This window comes from Mauremys mutica, chromosome 2, assembly GCF_020497125.1.
Source record: "Mauremys mutica isolate MM-2020 ecotype Southern chromosome 2, ASM2049712v1, whole genome shotgun sequence".
In the NCBI taxonomy this organism is placed as follows: Eukaryota; Metazoa; Chordata; order Testudines; family Geoemydidae; genus Mauremys; species Mauremys mutica.
Window position 1 is genome coordinate 216,847,979 of NC_059073.1, and position 23,460 is coordinate 216,871,438.

At 43.4% G+C, this 23,460-nt stretch overlaps 1 protein-coding gene across 2 annotated transcripts; it reads right to left on the reverse strand.

Annotated features, from left to right (window-relative positions):
* Positions 1-1,092: 1,092 nt before the first annotated feature.
* Positions 1,093-20,545, reverse strand: LOC123363615 (collagen alpha-6(VI) chain-like). 2 transcript variants are annotated; one of them, XM_045004791.1, is made up of 6 exons: positions 20,479-20,545; positions 12,134-12,229; positions 10,208-10,768; positions 8,057-8,614; positions 5,215-5,790; positions 1,093-2,065 (listed from the first exon to the last, which is right to left on the reverse strand). In XM_045004791.1, exons 1-6 carry the CDS (start codon positions 20,495-20,497, stop codon positions 2,049-2,051), a joined length of 1,827 nt encoding a protein of 608 aa, XP_044860726.1. In that variant the 5' UTR covers positions 20,498-20,545; the 3' UTR covers positions 1,093-2,048. The 2 variants fall into 2 exon arrangements, with proteins under 2 accessions (XP_044860726.1, XP_044860728.1); XM_045004793.1 differs by lacking the exon at positions 20,479-20,545 and adding an exon at positions 20,186-20,453.
* Between the last annotated feature and the right edge of the window lie 2,915 nt (positions 20,546-23,460).

Genomic DNA, 23,460 nt, shown 5'->3' on the forward strand with positions numbered 1-23,460 from the left:
CGCTGCTGCGGCCCCAGCTTACCTCAGCTCCGCCTCCACCTCCTCCCATGAATGCTCCGCCCTGCTTCTCCTCCCGCCCCTGCTTCCCGCGAACGAGCTCTTCGCGTGGGAAGCCTGGGAGGGCTGAGAAGCAAGCAGGCTTCCCGCTCACGCCCAGGAAGACGAAGCTCAGGTAGGGGTAGAGGGAATGAGGAGGGCCGTGCGCCCCGGCCAGTCTCCGGCTGCGTCCCTCCCCGGCCCCGCATCCCTCCCGGGCCGCCCGGCTCCGGCCCCGCGTCTCTCCCCGGCTCCGGCCCTGCGTCCCTCCCCGGCCCCGCGTCCCGCCCCGGCCGCGGCCCGGGCAGGGCGGCGGCTGCAACCCCACCTACCCAGATGCCGATTCCTGCCCCGGCCCCGCATCCCCGGGCTCCCAGCTCCAGCCGCGGCCGGACTGTAGCACCGCCAGCCACGTCCAGGCAGCGCGGTAAGGGGGCAGGGAGGGGGTGTTGGAGAGAGGGCAGGGGAGTTCGGGGGTGGGGGGGAGTGGACAGAGGTTGGGGGGGTCAGAGGGTAGGGAACAGGGGGATTGAATAGGGGCAAGGGTCCTGGTGGGGCAGTCAGAAAGGATCAAGGGTTGGATGGGGGCGGTGGGAGGCAGTCAGGGGCAAGGGTTCCAGGGGCTGTCAGGGTACAGGGAAGGGGGGTGGATGGGGCAGGGGTCGCTGGGGGGGCATGATCCCTCCTGGGGTGAGGAGGGAACCAGTTGTTATGATTTTGGCAGCTCATCACTGGACGGAGGGGTGAACACAAAGACCCAGGATGCTCCAAATTTTCAGGTGCCCTGGCTCAGTCCACTCTCAACTGTCACACGAGCCAACGAAGTATCCACAGGGGTCTTTGGAGAGAGGTGGTGTCACCATCGAATATCGCGTCCAGCTCTTTGTACAACTGGCAGCTCATGGGCGCAGCACCCAAGCGATGGTTTGCCTCCTGTGGCTTGCGGTAGGCGTTCCGCAGCTCCTTCATGTTTACCCTACTGTCGGGGACTCGAACCCAGATGGCGAGGTTGGTTGTTTGACAGCAGAGAGACAGGCAACACCAGCAAGGTCCGATCAAAAGCTCTTTATTGAAGGGTGCACACAACAATAGAGAGCAGCCGTCTCCAGAGAGAACCAGCATACTCTTTACAACTAGTATAAATTTATATAGACAGTTCCGTTGCATCATAGATTATTCATTTAAGCAACCCACCCCCTTCTCCTAACAACTAGAAACTAGAAACTTTTAGTATACATGCGTACCTATTCTCCTATACCTTACAGCATTAAGTGATTAATGACGTCTTATCACCCTCTTATTAGCATGGTGACGAGCAGCAGAAATTAGGAAACAGGGAGGAGTTAAGAACAGACAGAGAACAGAACCAGGGAATGAAGATAGGGAGGCTCCTTATCTGTTCTTTAAACAAACTGTTCTCAGCACAGCACATCTGGTACAAGAATGCAGCTCTTCTCTTATCTCACTTCTTCCCAGCTCTTTGTAAGTATGTTTCTTGGTGTTTTTCCACTCAGGGACTACCCAGAAACCCCTGTTAGCCTGACTTCGGTCAGGCTGGCATAACTGTTTTGTGCAACATTTTCTTTCAGGCATAACACTACTCTGCAATGTATCCCCAGACATGGCCCTTTTCTGTCATGCATCATGAAATCTATCCGTAGGTATCATAATTCCTATGGCTGGAACGCAGCTGGGACTGGATAACCTCCTCTCCCCAAATGCTGATGAGGTCCAGCAGCTCAGCATTGCTCCTAGTGAGGGATCACCCAGTTGTGGAGCAGGCATGTCCACCTGGAAAGATGCGCTGAGACCACTGCACACGTCACTGAGCAAACAGGAAGGAGACTTTAAAATCTGCAAAGGAATGTGTGGGGTGGGGCTGATGGTTGGTCACCTGAGGGCAGGGCAGTAGAGTTCAAACTGATAACCAGAGAGGCGAGAACAGGCATTGTGGGACGAAGGCCAAATGCAGTGTTGTAATCACCACGGTGTCTACAGGAGTGCCATGAATTTTAATTTGAATGCACATCTGAAAATTTATACCAGAAATACATTGTTACTTGTTATTCTTTATTGACATGTTAAAAAGAAAAGTTACACTCATCCAATCAGGGAGCAGAAACATCATCATGTGACTTATGATGGCCAGCTAACATAATGAATAGAAAATAAGTGACCAGTTAGCAAAAAGCCCATAGGGTCGCTGTAGCACAGGGGCTGCTTACTGCCCCCCTGGGCAACCCCTTGTAGCCAGAGATCAATCTGCAGCACCCTGGCTCTGTTATCCCCTTTTCAGGGCCCCTTAGAACTCATAGTTCAGAAGTGGTTCCAAGAATCCCCCCCCAAGACATCCCGTTTATTGAGTCCTCTGACACATACTGGCCATGTAGGCCCCAGGCAGTTCAAGGTCTCTCCAGATTAACACACAAAACACAAACTCACACAGTCTTCACCCCAGCTGGCCTTTGCAGTCTCTCTCCTGCTTGTTCAGGGTCTCTCCCAGGCCTCATTGCCTAGAGACCTTCCTCCAACTTCAGCGTTTTCCCTACTGACTCAGGGCCTTTACAGGCACCTTCTTGCTCCCTCTCTGCAGCCTGTAAACCTCACTGCAACTTTATCTCCCACCTCCCTGAAGCTTCCTGCTCTTTTTATCCTACCAGCTCCTGATTCAACCCAGGTGTGGTTCATCCCACAATCAGGGCTGTCTTAGTCCCAGACTATCCAGCACATGGAGCCAACCACCCTTTTCCAATGGCAGAGGCTATTCAGTGAACATTTAGGAGTATGTGCCAGAAATCTGGATTTATTTGCAAACAGTTTCAAACACTAAAAAAGGATCAGATTTGACAATTTATTTGCAACAAATCTCAACTAGCTGCACAGACCAGCAACCTAGAAAGTGCAGCTAAAGTCCTGATTTTTAACAAGGGACAGAAGGACATTAGGAAAAGTAGAAATTGTGGGGCCTGATTCTTCACTGACTTCCACATTACACACTCCGGTACACAAGCATGAAGTGGGCATAAAACACTACTAAACTGGATTTCCTCACTAGTAGGAGTAGCATTTTACAGTCTCTTTGCAAAGATTCAAGTGACTCCTTTAGAGTGCAAAGATCTCTGTGATCCCTCCTATCGCCTGTGGGCAAATAGACAGGAGCGTGGACCTGCAAATGAGGATGAATCTGACTAGTTGATCATTAAAATGTGTGTTTTTACACAGCACAGGGGTTTGGAAGTGTAGACCTATGCATAACTGTATGGGACTAGAGCAGTGGTGGGCAACCTGCGGCCCGTTAGGGTAATCCGCTGGTGGGCCGCGAGAGAGATTATATACATTGACCATCCGCAGCTCCCAGTGACCACAGTTCACCATTCCCGTCCAAAGGTAGCTGCGGGAAGCTGCAGGGACATCAAGGGTCCGTCCTAGGACCAATCCTATTCAACTTATTCATAAATGATCTGAAGAAAGGGGTAAAAAGTGAGGTGGCAAAATTTCTAGATGATACTAAACTGCTCAAGATAGTTAAGACCAAAAAAAGACTGTGAAGAACTTCAAAAAGATCTCACAAAACGACGTGATTGGGCAACAAAATTGCAAATTAAATTTAATGTGGATAAATGTAAACTAATACCCATTGGGAAAAATAACCCCAACTATACATACAATATGATGGGGGCTAATTTAGCTACAACAAATCAGGAAAAAGATCTTGGAGTCATTGTGGATAGTTCTCTGAAGACATCCACGCAGTGTGAAGCGGCAATCAAAACAGCAAACAGAATGTTAGGAATCATTAAAAAAAGGGATAGAGAATAAGACAGAGAATATCTTATTGCCCTTATATAAATCCATGGTACACTCACATCTTGAATACTGCCTACAGATGTGGTCTCCTCATCTCAAATAAGATATAGTGGCATTAGAAAAGGTTCAGAGAAGGGCAACTAAAATGATTAGGGGTTTGGAACAGGTCCCATCTGAGGAGAGATTAAAGAGGCTAGGACTTTTCAGCTTGGAAAAGAGGAGACTAAGGCGGGATATGATAGAGGTGTATAAAATCATGAGTGGTATGGCAAAAGTGAATAAGGAAAAGTTATTTACTTGTTCCCATAATATAAGAACTAGGGTCCACCAAATGAAGTTAGCGGGCAGCAGGTTTAAAACAAATAAAAGGATTTTCTTGTGGAACTCCTTGCCTGAGGAGGTTGTGAAGGCTAGGACTTTAAAGGGTTTAAAAGAGAACTAGATAAATTCATGGAAGTTAATTCCATTAATGGCTATTAGCCAGGATGGGTAAGGAATGGTGTCCCTAGCCTCTGTCTGTCAGAGGGTGGTGATGGACAGCAGGAGAGAGATCACCTGTTAGGTTCACATCCTCTGGGGCATCTGGCATTGGCCACTGTTGGTACACAGGATACTGGGCTGGATGGACCTTTGGTCTGACCCATTAAGGCCGTTCTTATGTTCTTATGACATGCTGGCTGCCACTTCCTGCAGCTCCCATTCGGTGGGAACAGTGAACTGTGGCCATTGGGAGCTGCGGGCGGCTGTGCCTGTGGACGGTCAATGTAAACACACAGTCTCGCAGCCCACCAGCAGATTACCCTGAGAGGCTGCACGTTGCCCACCACTGGACTAGAGGATGCCACTGTGCAGTTTGCATGGTGTAAGTTTCCTCATAATTGCCACTGCATTTTGATTGCCACTTGCAATAGTCCCCATCTACCTGTTCTTACCTATTTCCTCAGCAGAGCTCATCAATCAGGCCAAATCATATGGTGCTTTTGTGATGTAGATAAATGCCTATCCCCACAACAACTCGTTTAATCAAAGTAAAACCTGAACTCGGGCCTTTTAAAGTGAAAAGTTAGTGCCCTAATTTTACCTTTATGAAACTTTTGAACCTACACAGACTAATAATAATATCAACCATTTAAGCAATGAAAATCCTCAGTTGTAGGATCAAGTAAGTTTAAGCTTTAAGAAACTTCCCTTTTTGCCTATAGGTTGGCTTGCTAAAGAGAAAAGAATACCACAGGAAGCTAGATATACAAATGAAACCACACACATTGCTTTGAAATTTTAGAGATGTGTCTCCCCATCTTTGCCAATTTTTAAATAAAATTATGAGGAAAGTTTAAACTGTATAGAACAGTAAAACAAACAAACACTTACCTGGTTTTGAATCATCACATATTTTTTCTGATATTTCTAGAGCTGTGATTTTGAGTCCTTCAAATGTATCCACATAGTAATATTTGTCTTCTGATCCAGCCACGGCCAAAAGCTCATCAGGGTTTGCTCCTTCTATCCCAACAGCATAGATAATAATTCCACTGTCTCTTAATCTCTTGGCTGCATCACCGAGCTCTGCTGCATCACGAGACGCACCGTCTGTTATCACTATAAGAATCTGTGGAACTCCCTCGCTTTTGCGGCCTCCATGCTCCTGAGCAAACAGAGCTTCCGAATAGCCAATCGCCTTGGCTGTATACGTTGAACCTCCTTTAGATCTGTCATTCTGAATAGCCTCGACAATCTTGGATTTTGTTGTGTACTTATTAAGGTAGAAAAATGTTTCTGGTTTATCAGAATATTTTACAGCTCCAAACTGAACTCTATCTGGAGCGACATCAGATTTTTTCACCAAGGCAATCATGAAGTCTTTCATGGTCTGATATTGTACAGGACTTATGCTCCCAGATCCATCTATCACAAACACAACATCTAATCTTTCTATCCTTTTGCATTCTGTAAAAGAACAAATGACAAAACAAAAAAACCCAAACAGGTAAACAATTACAGACTCTTATTGAATCTTTCTTACTAGTTCTCTTGTATTCAAGCAAAGCTTGTGAATTTGGATCACTTTTTGGAGGCAATAACACAACTGAACATCCTATGTTAGGCATGTTTGGGGAAAAATCCATCAGTCTATAACAGAAGAGCCTAACCGCTAATCCTAAAATAACTGATAGTCTCAACTTTATCTAAAATCCAGAGGGACAGGGGGAAGAAATGAATAGTAACACAACAGAATGGGATCAGGCTAGATGATCAGAATAGCGTCTTCCAGCCTTAAAAAAATCTACGAATCTGTATTCTATTAGAATACAAGCACCAGTTAAAAGCTTTTGTTTTCCCCCAAAACATATTTTAAGATTTTCATTTTTTGAGTTAAGTCAAATTTCTGTGACCCTTGTTCTACAGAGTCACCATACACACAGTTTTATTTACTGTTTACTAATGGAAGTGAGCCAAATTCTGCTGCCATTTGCATCTATGCAACCACACTGAAATGCATGGAGACCCACCAGGCAGCAGTGATAGCAGAATTTATTTTGTGCTTTGGATCTATTGCAATTTTTTCTTCTTTGTGTAAGAAAGATGTTCAATTTGGAGACTGAAGCCCTGCCATCCCTGCACAGCCCCCAAGGCCCTAGGTTGCAGTGACCAAAAAGGGGTGAACGTGACTTTTGTGAAACCCATTAAAACTCCTCCTAAACTAAAGATCAACATTTATGACAAGGAGATGGGAAGTCAATACCTGATTCACAGTTTAGTAAGGAGAACATTGTAGCTCCTAAACATGGAACTAAATATTTACCCTTTAGGGCATAACACAGTGGCAGGTTTGGATCTGTTCTCACTTTGCAACAGCAAAAATGTGTTTTCTGCAATTGAATAAATGAGTGCAAGAGAGACCCAGATCTCAGTCCCGTAAGCCCCTGAAATGGAACATGCAATGTGCAAAGAGGAGAGAGACTCCTTGTGCTCTCCCCAGCCCCGTTGTACAACCATGTATGGGGCCAGGCATAACCTGGCCCTGGACTATTCCATTTTTCAGGTTCTTATGCATCAGCAAGCTGTGCAAGGTTTGGATAGCAGCCTCTGCAGGGAAGTGTTAGAATGATAACCATCTGTGCAATTTTATTCTATATAGGTTCTTATACTGCAATCATCACCTTAATATACCTGTGTGCCTTCCAGCCATGTATTAAGCAGTGTGCGTTTTTTCCTCTTATCTTCTCCCCAGGGGCAAAAATGTGTTTAGTGAGTTGTTTTGAATGTCACCGCCATTGCCCATATATTTATGTTAGAGAAGGCAAGGTCAAAGGAAAACACCTTGTACTTGGAGTGGAAGGTGGAGAGGTTTGTGACGCTCCTTAGTTCCTATGAGAGTTTATTTCACACAGTCCTGGACTGGGCCCCCCAAAAATGAGTAGCATGTGGTACTCACTACCATTTTCATCTATCTGCACACAGTTTTATGCCTCTTTTGCACCTATTTAAATGCTTCTGTTAACACATTTTCTTAAAAGACTTGGCTACACTGGGTTTGAACCACATCTGGAACCCAAAATGAAACTTGTAAATACAGTTCCAACAAAACTAGTTTCTGGTGCTGTATTGCTGGCAACACAGATAGGTGTACACACACACACATCTGGCCCCTATCTTCTAGGCCATTCAGGGTTCCTGTGTAAATGAGTACTACTAAAGTCTAGCAGGTAAATACAACCTATAGGGCCCATTTCTGCCCTCATTTACATGTGTACAATTTCTATGACTTCAATAGAAGTTGCACCCTTGTAAATGAGGGCAGAACTAGACCATTAGTGTGAACAAGAATCAGTCCCCAGGATGTTTTACACTGCCAGACCACCACAAAGGAGCCTTAGTATAAGTGAGAATCAGATTCTTAGTCTTTTCTTACATCCATTAGCATGCATATTGTACTTTTAAAATATTATTAAACTTATATTACTTGTATATGAGAATGTAGCATCTTTGAAAGCTAGTAGGATATGCTTCCTGGTACTGTGAGCCAAATTCTACCTTCATTTTCCTCGCACACTTCTCATTTCTGTAGGCATCTCCAAGAGAAGATGGCATTGCAAGGAGAAAGCACACCTGTTTATTTACTTTATTACAGTACTCAGCTATCTGGACAGAGCAAAATTCCTACACAGACACAGATTGACATGAGTTATTGAAAACTGCAGTACTTACATACCCTCATGAGGCCTGCATATTCCAAAGATGATCTCATCTTCTATGTGCTTCAGACTATCAAAGTTCTCAACATAAAAAACCAGCTCAGGCTTCCCACTAATCTCTTCCAGCTGAGATTTATTTGCATTAAACACCCCAACAGAGTAGATAATAACATCTTGATCACGTAGGGCTCTTGCTGGACTTTTTACTTCATCCTGAGCTTCCCCATCTGTAATCAGGATAAGAAACTTTTTGACAGCCAGACGTGCACCTTTGGGAGGCTTGAAATAATCAGACACAAATGTCAATGCACTTCCTGTTAGTGTATTTTCCCCTATAAGAGACATTCTATCAATAGCACTGAAAATGTCAGTTTTTGAGGAATATTGGTCAAGCTGGAATTCTTCCTTGTTTGTGCCACTGAATTGGACAACCCCAACCTGCACTCGGTCTGCGCTGATGTCAGATTTGTTGACCAGTTCTCTCATAAAGTTTTTCATTTTTGAAAAGTTCTCTGGTCCTATGCTTCCAGAACTGTCCACTAGAAACATGATGTCAGCTGTCATTTCTTTGCAGGCTATAGAAGAAAACATATTTATATTAGTATAACCCAGGCTGTACATTAAAAATAAGCTAATAGATTTAACTGGGGCAGGATGGTCTGGGATAGACGGGTGGATGCTAAGATTTCTGGCTGTGCTGGGTAAATGGGGCAATAGTGAGGTAGGTGGATGGATGGGTGGGTGCTGTCCGGGGGCAGCTCTAGGAATTCAGCCGCCCCAAGCAGGGCGGCGCGCCATGCAGGGCGCTCTGCCGGTCGCCGGTCCCGCGGCTCCGGGGGACCTCTTGCAGACGTGCCTGCGGAGGGTCCGCTGGTCCCGCAGCTCCGGTGGACCTCCCGCAGGCATGCCACGTCTGCGGGAGGTCCACCGGAGCCGCGGGACCAGCGGACCCCCCGCAGTCATGCCACCTGCCGCATTCCTGGCAAAATGCCGCCCCAAGCGCCCGCTTGTTGCGCTGGGATCTGGAGCCGGCCCTGGTGCTGTCTGAAGAATAGCTGGGTCAGGAAGCCTGGGGCCAATACTGAGCCCTCTCTCACATGCGGTTACTGCCCCCTTCTCCGGTTGCTGCTATGCATTAGAATCTACTGGGGAGCAGCTAGAAGTGAGGCAGAGAGGTCACCCGAGTGTCACAGCAGCTTCCAGGAGAATCAACTGAAGAGCTGTCCCTGCAGCCTAACTGGGTGCATGAGGATCCGGATGGGCTGAGCACAGGTATGACAGGGTTGCTGCTTGTGTGAGTGCCACATGAGTTGCATGACACTGGACAGCACTGCTATAAGTTTAGTAGGGTTGCTAAGGAGAGATTTACTAGGCACATGCATTTACACACACAGGAGAGATATAGCTTGTGCTTGGTTGTCTGAGCCACTTCCATTTCCCAACAGAAAAAGATTCAGTGCTTCACAAATCAATACAGGCAGAAAAGATTCAGGGGTTTATGGCTGTGTATAAGCATAGGACACTAGCATTCTAATAATGTACCTGTTAATCACAAACACCAACTTGACATAGCTCACTGCTAGAGAATGTAGCTTGCATTTGTTTTCCTCTTACTCTGTGTCTGTGTGTTGGGGGTTGAAGGCTATTGAGCATCACAGTCTCAAAGACAATTATCTTAAATGCCACCCTGCCTGACTGCAGCCTGACAGTAGGGTTAGTGCTCTGTGGGCACCTGAACAATTCATGACACAGGTATTTACACTGGGACAATAGCAACACAACATGACAAGTTGGAAACACACTACTTGACGTAGGACTACCCTCTTCAGTTGAAAAGCCATCTTGTTACAGAGCTGAGGAAAAAAAGGAGGAAGGAAAAGCAGTGCTTTGATGCTCTGATTGAAACCAAATAAAAATACCTTTGCTTTTTTAAAGTAAATGTTGAACATACACATAATAGATTTAAGAAAGAAAACTGCATTATTTATAATTGGCTTGCAACCATCTCAGTTCAAAATGTGCCCAAAGTATATTTATACATTTCAGTTATTCAGGCTGGAGTAATATGCTTATCATGTTTTGAATTTGAAATTGTTTGTTATATAAGAGGAGGCTTCGTGTTCAATTAGCGCTCTGAGTTCAAAGGGCAAAATCAAAATTTTCCTTACCTTCTCCAGAACGGATCCCTTGAACAATTTCATTTTTTATGTTTTTCAAAGAGTCAAACTCTTGCACAAAGAAAGTCCTGCTCTTTGACCCTGCAATCTCAAGGAGCTGTGCTTCATTTGCATCTTTTACACCAATGGCATAAATATTGACCATCTCACTCCTCAGTCTCTCAGCAGGCTCCTTCACACTGTCATGTGACTCCCCATCTGTTAGGACAATGAGGTGACAAGGCACCCTGCCAGCTCTCTGCTCCCTTGCCTTTTTAAACAGTGGCTGCATGAAAGTCAAAGCTTCTCCAGTATAGGTATCCCCTGTTATTTGCCTCATGGTGTCAATGGCCGTCTCTAAATCATTTGTTTTGCTGTATTCATCAAGTTCAAACTCCAGTCTTCTGTTATGCGAGAACTGCACAGCTCCAAAGCGAACTTTATTCGGCCCTATGTTAAACATCTTAATCACTTCCTTCAAAAAAATTTTGATGTCTCCAAAGGCAACAGGACTAATGCTTGTTGAGCCATCAATGAGCACATAAATATCAGCTTCCTCTGTGTCCACATATCCTACATGAAAAAAGAAATTGTATACAGCATTAGTGTGAGAACAAAATGTAAAGAGAGAAACACTGAGAGAAGCACCAAAGCATAGAGACATGTAATTAGGGCCCAGTTCTTTTTAGAGATACAGACTAACACAGCTCCTACTCTGAAACCTGTCAGTATTTATACAAGGACACAAACCCAGGTGGAGTTCCACAGTGGCCGAAAATCTGCCAGAGAGTGAGGTTATCATGGTGCAAAGTGGCTGTAACCTTAAGGTAAAGTAACCATGTCTGAGAAATGCTGGTTACTTATCTTATGATAACTGGAGTTCTTCAGGTTATGGGATCCCTATCTGTATGCCACTCAAGGTGCCCATGCACTCCATGTGCCTAAGAGCAGAAGACTTTTTGACAGCAGTGTCTCTTGAGCCACATCTCTGCCCATCACCTCCTTGTGCTCCAAGTCAAGGGCATAAGGGACCACATGGACTGACCACCTCTCCAGTTCCTTTTCTACCATGAATACCCCAAGGAAGGGATCAGAAGCAGAGTGGAAGGAGGGTGGGTAGTGGAATACAGATCGGTACCACACATCTTGAAGAACACCAGTTAGTCTAAGGTAAATAACCAGAATTTCTTCTTCAATTCAAGGTGGTTCACAAGCAGTACTCAATGAGGAGAGTGCAGGGAACCCTGAGGTGTTTGGCAGTGTGATCCTGCAATATGAAAGGATACGTCTGCTGAAGAGACTCATTCTAGGGCATAACGCCTAGTAAAAGTGTGCATAGAGCTCCACATTGCCACTCTACAGATCTTCAGAAGGGGAACTCCATGAAGCAAAGCCACTGATATAACCAGTACACCTTGTGTGTGAGGGGTCACCATCAACTCACAGTTTATAACACATGCAATGCCACAATTTAGCTTTCGCTGTGCCTGGGATTTATACCAAGGACCCAGTTCTGCAGAACTTACATGTAGAATCCCAGTGACCCCAACAGAACCCATGTGAGTATGGAGCAGGACTGGATCCTCCTTTTGCACACGCTGAGTAATTAAATCCCAGGTAGCCACTAGAAAATACCTAAATTCCATGTGTGGGCTTCATTTATACGCTATCTGCATTTTCACCTCTGAATTTGGCCCTAATCTATATAAGTCTGTCAAGGTTTACGATAGCACTGATCAACCTAATATGTAAATCTAATGTTCATCTCCATTATCCAAACTCAGTTTCAGTCTATTATACAAAGTCTCATAAGGTATAGAGATCCTGACTCAAGAGTTTCAGGCTTCACCTCAATTTTTATTGGGAAAATTGGGGACTAAATATTGTATTTTTTTTTAAATCACACAATACAACAGAATACAAAGGATACTGAAATACCAGGCGTCTGAGTTACTGAAGTTTGACTCCCAATAAGGAAGAGGAACAAAGTCAGCAGCATCTTCATATTATGAATGAACGTTCCAAGCTTTAATCCTGGAAAAATAAAATAAAAATCCCATATATCAAATATCACAAGGAACATGACTGCATAATGCACTAGTATAAGGAAACTTATAGGGTTGGGAAAGATGTAATCCAATCCCAATATGCTTTTATAAGAACCTAAAGCACAATAGATACAGAAACAGGAAAATGGTAAAGGATACATTGTTTTCTTCTTTATCCATGAAATCAGACATTAATTATTATAATCTCACCTGTGTGGCACTGATGCCTCCAACCTTCCTGCTTCATAGCTATTTAAAATGTTTCCAAGGTGATTTTGATGACATCATTTCCCCTTTGCACCCCTCCACTGGATTCCCCTCCTCCACTGAATCAGCAGCACCTTACCTTTCAAATCTAGTTTCTTATTATGGCTCTGACCTTCACCTTCACTCTGCCAGTGACAGCCTTGAGCATCCATTTATCTGCTTGTCACAGAAGCACCTTCCTGCTTTTTCCCATGCCACCCCATGTGCTGGGGAAGAACCTTCTGACACCATTCACAAGCCATCACCTTATTCTCACTGAGATTCCTCCTTGAAACCTATTTTTAAAAGACACAAGCCTACAAACCAAGGAGTTCTAAGTAGGCTCCTGTCTCCTGCAACTACTCCCTGTCTCTCCCCACCCCACCCTTGGGAATTGAAAATCCTAATTACCCAAATAAGCATAGGGGACACACCACTGATTCAGATCATCAGGATTTTTGGTTATTTGAGTGAGTATCAAACATTTCCACTTCAGCTGTATACAGAACTTCATAATGGTCAGTGACTGAATGAAATTTCACTATGAAACTACAGCTAAAAATATCATTTCCTTTAATCCCAATGCCCAAAGGTATCAGACATCCCCCAAGTCATTTGGATAAATGGACTTCACCTGTATTTCATTTAGAATCTTTTTCATGTACATTTAAACACACTGGAGCTAGGCTGTGTTGATACATTTCAACTTAAAGGGGTACACTTTCAATCAGGTGCTTAATCAGGTGCCTATGCAACATCAAGCAATCGGTAATTGCTGTGCTTTTACTAGAGAGCAAACCCTGAAGAGCCCTTTGGCCCTAGAGAGAACCTGTTGGCCTGCCAAGATTTGGACATTGCCTTTTAATGTAATTGAATACCACTGCAATACTAAAGATCACTACAGATAATAATGACTATTATTGCATATCAGGTTCTCTGCAATGAATGCTACCACTGTCCCTTCCGACTACATATTTCTCTGCATTTCAGGTTTAATATAAAGAAACTTCTAAGAGTTCATGTTTTACGGGTGTATTTATGTGCCCCTTGTGTATAGCTATTAAAACAATATTTAAACAAATAAAAAACAGCTAAATGAGAATAAGGATGTGTAGTGGTAGCTGTACAATGAAATGGCTCTCTGCATGCCATTGGGAACAAGACCTAGATGTACTTTGCTGAGGGATGTTAGGCTCGAGAGCCTTGAGAGCCTCTTACGCTTTTTACAGATGCTCAATAAACCCTTCTGTTTGATGCTAGCTGAGAGTCACTGCAGACTAGAGATCGGGGTTGCATTATTCCCTCTGGATGTGGAGACCCCGGGGGTCCAGAGCGAGTGGACTCCCTGAGGGGGCCCATGGCAGGAGACAGGCGTGCTGAAGGCTCAGAGAGGTGCAGTCCCAGGAGGTGGGGGAGCCTACAACTTAACCTAGGGTGACCAGACAGCAAGTGTGAAAAATCAGGACTGGGGTGGGGGGTAATAGGCGCCTATAGAAGAAAAAGCCCCAAATATTGGGATTGTCCCTATAAAATAGGGACATATGGTCACCCTAGCTTAACCCCCGAGAAACAGTGGACTCCTGAAAAGGACTGTCGCACTGAAGGGGGTTCCTCCCAGGGACTGTTCAGAGCTGAGAGAGAGAATGAGTCCTGTGAGCCCATAACAACTTGTTGCTGAGTGACTTGTCTATGGAAGTACAGTACTAACTTCTGTCATGATATTTACTTGTAGGTATGTTATTTGGCCACTAGATGTCTCTGTGCTGTAATGAAAGTCCCAGCAAGGGTGCAGTCTCTGGTCCCACAACAGATGGAAGCCAACTTGTTTTGTTTCTAGCTTATTCCTGTATTAATCAATGTCTGCTTTGTAAGGGCTGTGGCTACACTTACTATGACAATCTCCACATACGTCCAAATCCTGGACCCACTGCACAGTTGGGAGTAAATGGAGGGAGGAAGCATATGGGAGATGGAATCCTCTGCCCAGATCATAGATTGGTTATGAACCACTTTGCAGCAACTACTACAGATTAAAAGCTACATCACCTGTACACCAGTTGCAGCCACTCTCACAGGGAACATTACCCAGTGAATCTGCCATCTCTAGCAGAAAAGCTCTCTGCCTTGTGATGCAGGGAGCTCCTGGGGTGCTGGGAAATGCAGTTGGTGCAGATTCCTTGCATCAACGATCTGCATCCCCCACCTCCTTTCCACAAGCACTGGAATCGAACATCAGTCTGCACCCATCAAGTTCCTCCACTCCAGTGGAGGATAGTGGAGGGAATGGGACAAGCCGCATAAGGCTAGCCCTACTGTCAGTGATGTGTCACCTTGCATCTTTAAAATCAGAACCGAGTCCATAGAATAAACTGATCTGTAAAGGGAAGTTGCATTATGGGTGTATGCACACTCAAAAAACTCCACTCTGATCTATACCTGCAACTGCCGCACACTTAACAGCCCTAACACAAATCCTCGTCCTTCCCGCCCATTGGAGAATGGGACCCAGCAGGCAGCCTCAAGATGAGGAGCAGGGCAGTACAAGCAGAAGGAGCCCTGCCAAATGGCCAACAGGCTGAGGCAGTGACAGAATGAACAGTTGCTCCTGTGGCCACATAACTCTAAGCAAAACATTTGTAACGACCCTCAAAGAATATCCTGTGTTCAAGGAGCCTCTCTGACAGTCAAAGAGATGGTTCAGCAAGCTCTGCATGCCCCTGTCCCTGTTACATAAATCCCCAGCATAGGGAGCGTATCAGGGCATTTTGGGGGTGGGTGCAGGTGTGGCAGAGGCAGTCTTATTGACAACTATTTCCTAGCTGCCAGAAGACCCATACAGACCATGGTCAGCTGGGTTCAAGTTAAGCCAATGCTAAGGGCTTCCCTAAACTGTACTGGGGGACTAATCTGCTCTTTGAAGCCCCAGGGAAGAGGAATCACATTGCCTCCCTTCTTAGTCCCATTGCAGGGCTCTGCATCAGTATCCTAGAGATGAATTCAGGCTTGGAATCTTTGGAATCTGTGTGACAAACCCAATTTCTATGAAGGTCAATCAAAACGACACTATCCAGCACAGTATAGATTCCACGCTTTGTTTTCTGAGTTTATCTTTCTTTAAATAATCAGAGCAGTTGCAAGTAACACCTGAAAAAAATGTAGTCCAATTACACACAGTCAGTGGCTTGAAAACTATGTTTGGCTGTAGAAAAATATAGTGAATGGAATACTAATCTTTTGGAAAGCAGACAGAATCTATTGCTTGACAGACAATATAAATTTTCACAGCACATCCAAATACTGTCCGATTGCATTGATAAGAAGAAAAGGCTTTAGGATAGAAGGCAAGTTAGATATAACTTTTTTCAATCTTGCGATTTGTGAGACATTTTACAAATCCAGGGTCGGTTTCATTGTATTAAATTTAGGGCTGGCGATTAATCTCAGTTAACTCACGTGATTAACGCAAAAAAATTAATTGTGATTAAAAAGATGAATCATAGTTTTAATCACACTGTTAAGCAATAGAATACCAATTAAAATTTATTAAATATTTTGGATGTCTTTCTACTTTTTCATATATATTGTATTCTGTGTTGTAATTAAAATCAAAGTGTATATTATTTTTTTATTAAAAATATTTGCACTGTAAAAATTATAAACAAAAGAAATAGTATTTTTGAGTTCACCTCATACAAATACTGTAGTGCAATCTCTTTCTTGTTAAAGTGCAACTTACAAATGTAGATTTTTTTTTGTTACATAACTGAACTCAAAAACAATGTAAAACTTCAGAGCCTACAAGTCCACTCAGTCCTACTCCTTGTTCAGCCAACCATTAAGTTTGTTTACATTTATAGGAGATAATGCTGCCCTATCCTTAATTACAATGTCACCAGAAAGTGAGAACAGGCATTTGCATGGCACTTTTGTAGCCAGTGCTGCAAGGTCTTTACGTGCCAGATATGCCAAACATTCGTATATCCCTTCATGCTTTGGCCACCATTCCAGAGGACATGCTTCTATGCTGATGATGCTCATTTAAAAAAAATAATGCGTTAATTAAATTTGTGACTGAACTCCTTGGAGGAGAATTGTATGTCCCCTGCTCTGTTTTGCCCCCATTCTGCCATATATTTCATGTTATAGCAGTCTTGGATGATGACGTAGCACATGTTGTTTGTTTTAAGAACACTTTCGCTGCAGATTTCACAAAATGCAAAGGAAGTACCAATGTGAGATTGATAATGCCGTAAGGACAAGGGCTTTACTTGTATCTGTTACTTCAGAAAATCTAAGTGTACACTCCCCAGAAATGTTCATATGAATGGAGAAAGGGGGGCAATAAATTTCAACTTCAGCTCAAGGGGTTACCTGTGAATTGTCCCCTCACTTGGAGGGATCGGTAGAGCCATCAAGAAGGGAAGGGTGCTGCCTCTCAGCCCATAGAGTCTCCTGAACTACAGGGAAGAGTAAGCTTCCCATCCCACAGAGGGGTGGCTTCTTGGTGCTGCTTCTCTGGCAGCCCTCTACCCCGTGGCAGCATTCCTTCTGCAGGAACCAGACTGCCATTGTCCCGGCATGCACATCTCTACAAGAAATAAAACATAAACAAGCCAACTAACCAACAAACCCCTCACCACAGGGGTTCAAGCAGGAGGTGGAAGTAAATGCAGTTTCAAGTAACTGTTATAATCATAGATACCTACTGGGAAAGCAGTTGCACGGGAGGAGAGCAGAACTGCTCCTAGGAATGTGCAAACAATGCAGTCTCACATAGTGCACCTTGCCTGGCTGGGGCCTGCCTTTGGTGACCTAGGTTTTGGGGGCAGACGTAATGGCAGGCTTTTTCAACAGGAAGACAATGGAAGAGTAGGGTTAGAAAAAGTTTCCAGGAAGGGGAGTTGGAGCAGTAAAAGCCTCCAGGTGGAGAAGGCAAGGAAGGTGATGGAAGAAAATTTCCCCTCTGGGAAACTCTTGCATTTTCTTTAAAAGTATGCAACGACTCCACTAATATGGGTCCCTCCTTCTCCTGAATGGGACCTCCCTCCCCGTGAGCCCCTGAAGAGCTCATTCTTTGCAATACACCCAAGGAGGAGCTTCTAGCAGGTAGCGGGAAGGGGGGATAATGCAATGGAGGAAAGGGGGCTGATTGTTAATTTCTAATACTACATTTTATACTAAATGATGATGGCAATGTAATGTTATAGCAAACATTTAATACTATTTCAAAATGCTTGAACAATACTATTGGGGATTTTGCTGTTTACCACTCAGCTACAATCACCGGTAAATTATACTCCTGGCCTGGCTCACCAATGTGCCTGTTTTTCTTTCTGGTCTTTACGCACGTCTCACTTTGGGAGAACAAGCCAGGCACACATCACTTTCCCCTTGCATGCCCAGATCCAGACAGAGGCATAAGGGAGATCTGTTCTCCTAGGGTGACCAGATGTCTGATTTTATAAGGACAGTCCCTTTTTTTGGGTCATTTTCTTATATAGGCTCCTATTACCCCCCCCCCCACACACACACACACACACACCCTGTCCCAATTTTTCACACGTGCTGTCTGGCCACCCCTGAGTGGTTATGCAGTCCTGGACAAAATCAAGCTCTTTGTAAACATGGCACTTTTGGGATCACCTAGTGCAGTGGTTTTCAACCCCTGGGGGTACACAGAGGTCTTCCAGGAGGTACATCATCTCATCTAGATATTTGCCTAGTTTTACAACAGGCTACATAAACACTAGCAACGTCAGTATAAATTAAAATTTCAGTAATAGTGTGCTGAGACACTTTTGTAAGCAAGTAGTTTTAAAGTGAGGTGAAACACAGAGTATGCAAAACAAATCAAACTCCTGAAAGGGATACAGTAGTCTGGAAAGGTGGAGAACCACTGATCTAGCAAGACGTGAAAAGCAAAACACACTTGTCACTTTTTAGTATCAAGTCTTATTGTAGTTTTGAGGAGCCTAGTAATCCCTGCCTTTAAAGTCATCAGGCTAAAATATCCATTTCCTAGAGGAGGTTAAAAAATCCTTCCTTTAGATGCATATATTTCTAGTGCGCAACCTGTGGCCGTCAGGGTAATCCACTGGTGGGCTGCTAGACAGTTTGTTTACATCGACTGTCCCCAGGCACGGCTGCCTGCAGTTCCCACTGACCGGGAATGGCAAACTGCAGCCACTGGGAGCTGCAGGTGACCGTGCCTGCAGACGGTCAATGTAAACAAACTGTCTCGTGGCCCACCAGCGGATTACACTGATGGGCCACATGCCCACTACTGTCCTAGTGGAATAATTTCTCAAATATAAATTACTACCATGCCTCAATATCTTCAAGTGAGAGCATAAATAGAAAAAATGTGTGATTATAAATAAGACAAACCTAGGGAATTCTTCATAATCTGTATGTTAAGTTGATTTGTAAAAGTATATATTAAAAAATAATAAATGCTGGAGTTTTGTGTAATATCTAGGTCAGAATAAGAATGAAATTATCTTGGGGATATTAGATTTTCCAAGGATAGAACACCTTCATTTGCAAACCAGCATCTTTTAATATACAAAAAGTACAGTGTGTATATGTATAGATTTATATACAATACATTAACACAAGCAGAAACTTTCATCGTAGTTAAGATTGCAGCAGGACACGTCAGACTCACCCAAAATTTTAAAATCATTGAAATAAGATATGAAGTGAAAAGCCTCTGGCATTCATTGCCACTTTCTCTTACCCTTCTACATCATCAATAACTTTCACTTCCATCTCTAGCAGATACTGAAAAGCCACATGTACCTCAATTTTAGCAAACTTGTGCTCTGCCACAAAATCTTAGTTTCAACCTCATACACATTTGTATCAAGAAACTGGCACATCTGACTTTCAGACAATTCATATACATGTAACAACATTCCACCTTACCATCACAGAGGTTGATTTTTGTGTTAAGAGTGCAAGTATGACTAAGGGGGTACATATGGCTTATCGGTATCCAATGGAGAAAGAAGTGGATACCTTATGGAGTGTTAATAATAATGCTTATTTCTTATATAGCACTTCTTATCTGTAAAGCTCAGAGCACATCACCATCTTGAATGTATTTATCCCCACAACACCCTCATGAGGAAGTGTTATCATTCCAGTTTTACAGATGGGGATATCAGACACAGAGAGGCTAAGTGACTTGCCCAAGGTCACACAGGAGGACCCTGGCAGAGAAGGGAATTGAAGCAGGGTCTCCTACAGCCTAAGCTAGTGCCCTAGCCACTGGACCATCCTTCCCCTTTACTATAGTTGCGGACAAAAAAAAAGTAAAACATTAATCAGCATTAGGGTTGTGGAAATGTATCAGTAATTTAAGAGTCTAAAACATCACAAGAACATTGTAATTATCATAAAAACAAGCATTGCATACTCAGGAAATTCAGAATTAAAAAGTTAAACTTAAATATGTATACCAACATTGTCTATATATAATGATATAAATAAGGGGGCAGAGAGAAAAATATTATACTGATAGATCTATATACAAATCAAAGTTCAAGAGATTTTAGAGAAAAATCTGTATATTACCAAAACATCAGAGTGAAAATTTCAGACTGACATATATTTAAATACAAAACCTGCCACAGAGTGAAATGTAATTTTGTAGCTTTCCTTGGTAATGCAGAAGACAGCTTGTGATACTTACCTCATAAAGGGAAGATGTTTATCAGCTCAAAACTTTAGACCCTCCAAAGTGGCTCAGGAAAGACTGGACCCCTTTTAAAAGCAACTCTATCAGTAGTTTGCCAAAAAGCCCTCCCATTATGACAATTTGAATATGTATCTTTCAAAGGCTTCCAAACCACCAGAAATAATCTCCTCCCCTCTCCTCACACAGTGAAGAAGGTTGGTCTTCAGTGCCGAGTTCACTGCCAGCAGCAGCAGCAGCTATGAGGCTGAAGCTCAGGGCATCATCACTCTCCTGGGTTTCTTACTAACCTGATTTCACTTTGAGCATCAGTCGTTCCTGTAAATTCTGCAGCTGAGGGCTGGGTAGCAGCCTTGGGAAAGGTTTTTTTTCTCAGCAGCTTTTAGAAAGGGTGCTGATGTTTTCTTAATTTATCTGTATTAATCCCTTCCCATGCTTCTTATCACAAGTTCTTTTTACTGCCAGGATAATGAGGTGACCCTGATCCCTCTTTAGGGAGTAATGCTGCAAAGATGCAGAAACACAAGCTTAAGGATGTACCAAGTGAATTTTCTGCCCCAGCTGACTCACTCATTTTTTGGACTGCTGGACAACAGAAATTCCTCGGAAACTGATAGCCATGATTATTGTATATTCTAGTAATAATCATTTTAAAGAGAAAGTTTCCTGCATATAGAGTGAGGAAATGGCCATTTTAAAAGTGGGTAGATAGATAGATAATGCAGTATATGTTACAGTTGCATCCCATACATGGCATTTTTAAACTGAGTGCTGTTGAAAGGTATGGAATTGGCAGCCCTAGAAGACTGAAGTCATTTATTCACAAAACAGGTTAACTAAGGGCAGCAGCAGTGTAAGCTACCCTGCCCTGCTACAACATACTTCTGGTGCCCCAAACCTAAGCTGGAATTTAGGAGGAGGAAGAGATCTATGATGAAGAGTATGACACACTAGTTGACAACAGTGGATAACAAAAGCCAAAACTAGACGTTTATTTATTAAAGTGAATGTGCCCTAAGCTGATAAGTAGGCTTGGAAGGAGATTTTTTTAATCAGTAACTGTTGTTCAACATTGATTTTATCGCACGCACACACACAAGCAAGCGCGTGCCTGGGTTGGCAAGCTGCAGAGGGCAGCCTGCCAGTCGATGTGAGGGTGGCAGTCAGGCAGCCTTTGGCAGCATGCCTGTGGGAGGTCTGCCGGTCCTGCAGCTTCAGTGGCAATTTGGCTGTGGGTACGCCCAAGGCGCGGGACCGACAGATCACCCACAGAAACACCGCCGAATCTGCGTGACCAGCGGACCTCCCGCAGGCATGCCTGACTGCTGTGCTTGGGGCGGCAAAAAACATAGAGCCGCCCCTGGTCATAAGGTCATTACAGATTCAATCTAATCTCCTACACCTTCTACATCTACAATGATAATTGATGTTGATAATGGTGATCCTGAGGCATTGCAAGATCCTGAAGTGCCTTCTGAATCATCAAAGATTAAATTATGTTCAGTATAGTTTTAGTATTAAGTGTATTTTTAGTGATCTGTGTGCACGCCATGCACTGCCCATAGTGATATGCAGAGTCATACAATAACCTACTGTATAGAAAACTTTACTGGTATACACCTAAGTGCTTCAAGAAACCAACCACTCTGCAGTACAGTATTACTACTGGATTGGTGAGTACCTGTATACTATTTTATACTTTATTCATTTTATTGTATTCTAATTCTTTGAAAATTGGTATTCCATTGGTAACTATAACTTGGTCTTGCATCCGACGAAGTGGGTATTCACCCACGAAAGCTCATGCTGCAAAACGTCTGTTAGTCTATAAGGTGCCACAGGATTCTTTGCTGCTATAACTCTTAGTTAACCGGAATTTTTGACTAATCGGCACCCTCTATTCTCCCAACATGCTGGATAACAAAGCTTTTACTGTATTTGTGCAACTGTGAACATTTAAATAAACAAAATAAAAAAATACTTAAAAATAAACACTGATAGTCAAAATTATAAAAAAAAAAAATGAAAATCAAATTCTGCCAAGCCTACTGCTAAGGCAGTCTGTCATGGGATTGTAGGACTTTCTGGATATTTTCCCTTTTATATTTTAAAAAATAAATCATGCTGCCATAACTCGAAATTGTCACTTTGCAGGGGCATGATGCTGGTGAAGGGGTAACCAGCACTTGTATGGAAGGGGACTGAGCTAGAACTGGTAGAAACCTCTTTTCTTCCTGTGGAAAAAAAATTCAAGCAAACTTTTTATTTCAAATCTTTTGTGAGAAATTTTCAAAATGGTTCAGATCAAAATTTTTGTTTGGATTCAAATTGAATTTTTGTTTTGATTCACTTCAGAAATTTTGTTTTGAATTAGTTTTTTATATGGAATTTTAAATGTTTATTCCCCCCACTTCTCCAGATCTTCTTTTTTGCTGCTGAATTAAATCAAATGAATGAATGTTGTCTACAGGTTTATTTTGCTTTATTAACTTTTTCCCTTTCTTTTTTTTCTTTCCTTTTTCCACTAAAACTTAAGGACATTTGGAGATGTTACAGAGGGGCAGATTTACAGTGTTTTATTTCTCCTTTTGCCACTCAACTTTTTCAAGGCTAGGAGAAATTTTGAAAAATTACAGAATGGCAGGGGGAGAGGACAAAAGTGGGGAATACACATGTTGGAAATTATTCATTCTGTTGCATTTAGTGGCAAAAATGGAAAGGGGACAAAGAGGGGAAAACACAAATAATAACCAACATGTTTGAATACAACAAAAAATTCAATTCAGAATTACATGGAAAGTGTCCTTTTGTTTAGAACAGTGGTGCAGTGAACCAAGGCCACTGGGAGCCGCGATCGGCTGAACCTGCGGACGCGGCAGGTAAGCAAACAGGCCCGGCCCGCCAGGGCTTTCCCTGCGCAAGCAGCAGAACAAGTTTGGGAACCACTGGTTTAGAAACTTCCCATACAGTCATTTAAATTACATTTTCCCCACAAAAAATGTTTGTCTTTTTTTTTATGAAACTCTATTTTGTGTCAGGAAATTCTTTTGGTCCTTCAGACCTGACTGCTCTCTCAGTGTTCACTGAGGTAGGTGTGGGAAGGGTTCTCATTGCTAATCTCCCAACAGTATTGTTTGCTGCTTTGAGGTAAATCCAGTGCATCTCTCTCCAGGGCTGCTTGGAGGCCTCAGGGAGCAGTGCAGGCTGGAGGAGCCCTGTGTCAACCACTCTTGGGAGCTGCCTCAGAGCGCAGGTTGTTCCCTGCTATCACC

What these genes read in the sequence shown, in the direction of transcription:
- LOC123363615 (XM_045004791.1), bottom strand. An exon ending in TTCAGTAACTCAGACGCCTG is followed by an intron (nt 10,769 to 12,133) that starts GTATTTCAGTAT and finishes TTTTTCATGTAG; the next exon opens with GATATGTGGACACAGAGGAA. An exon ending in AATATGCAGGCCTCATGAGG is followed by an intron (nt 5,791 to 8,056) that starts GTATGTAAGTAC and finishes GTTCTTTTACAG; the next exon opens with AATGCAAAAGGATAGAAAGA.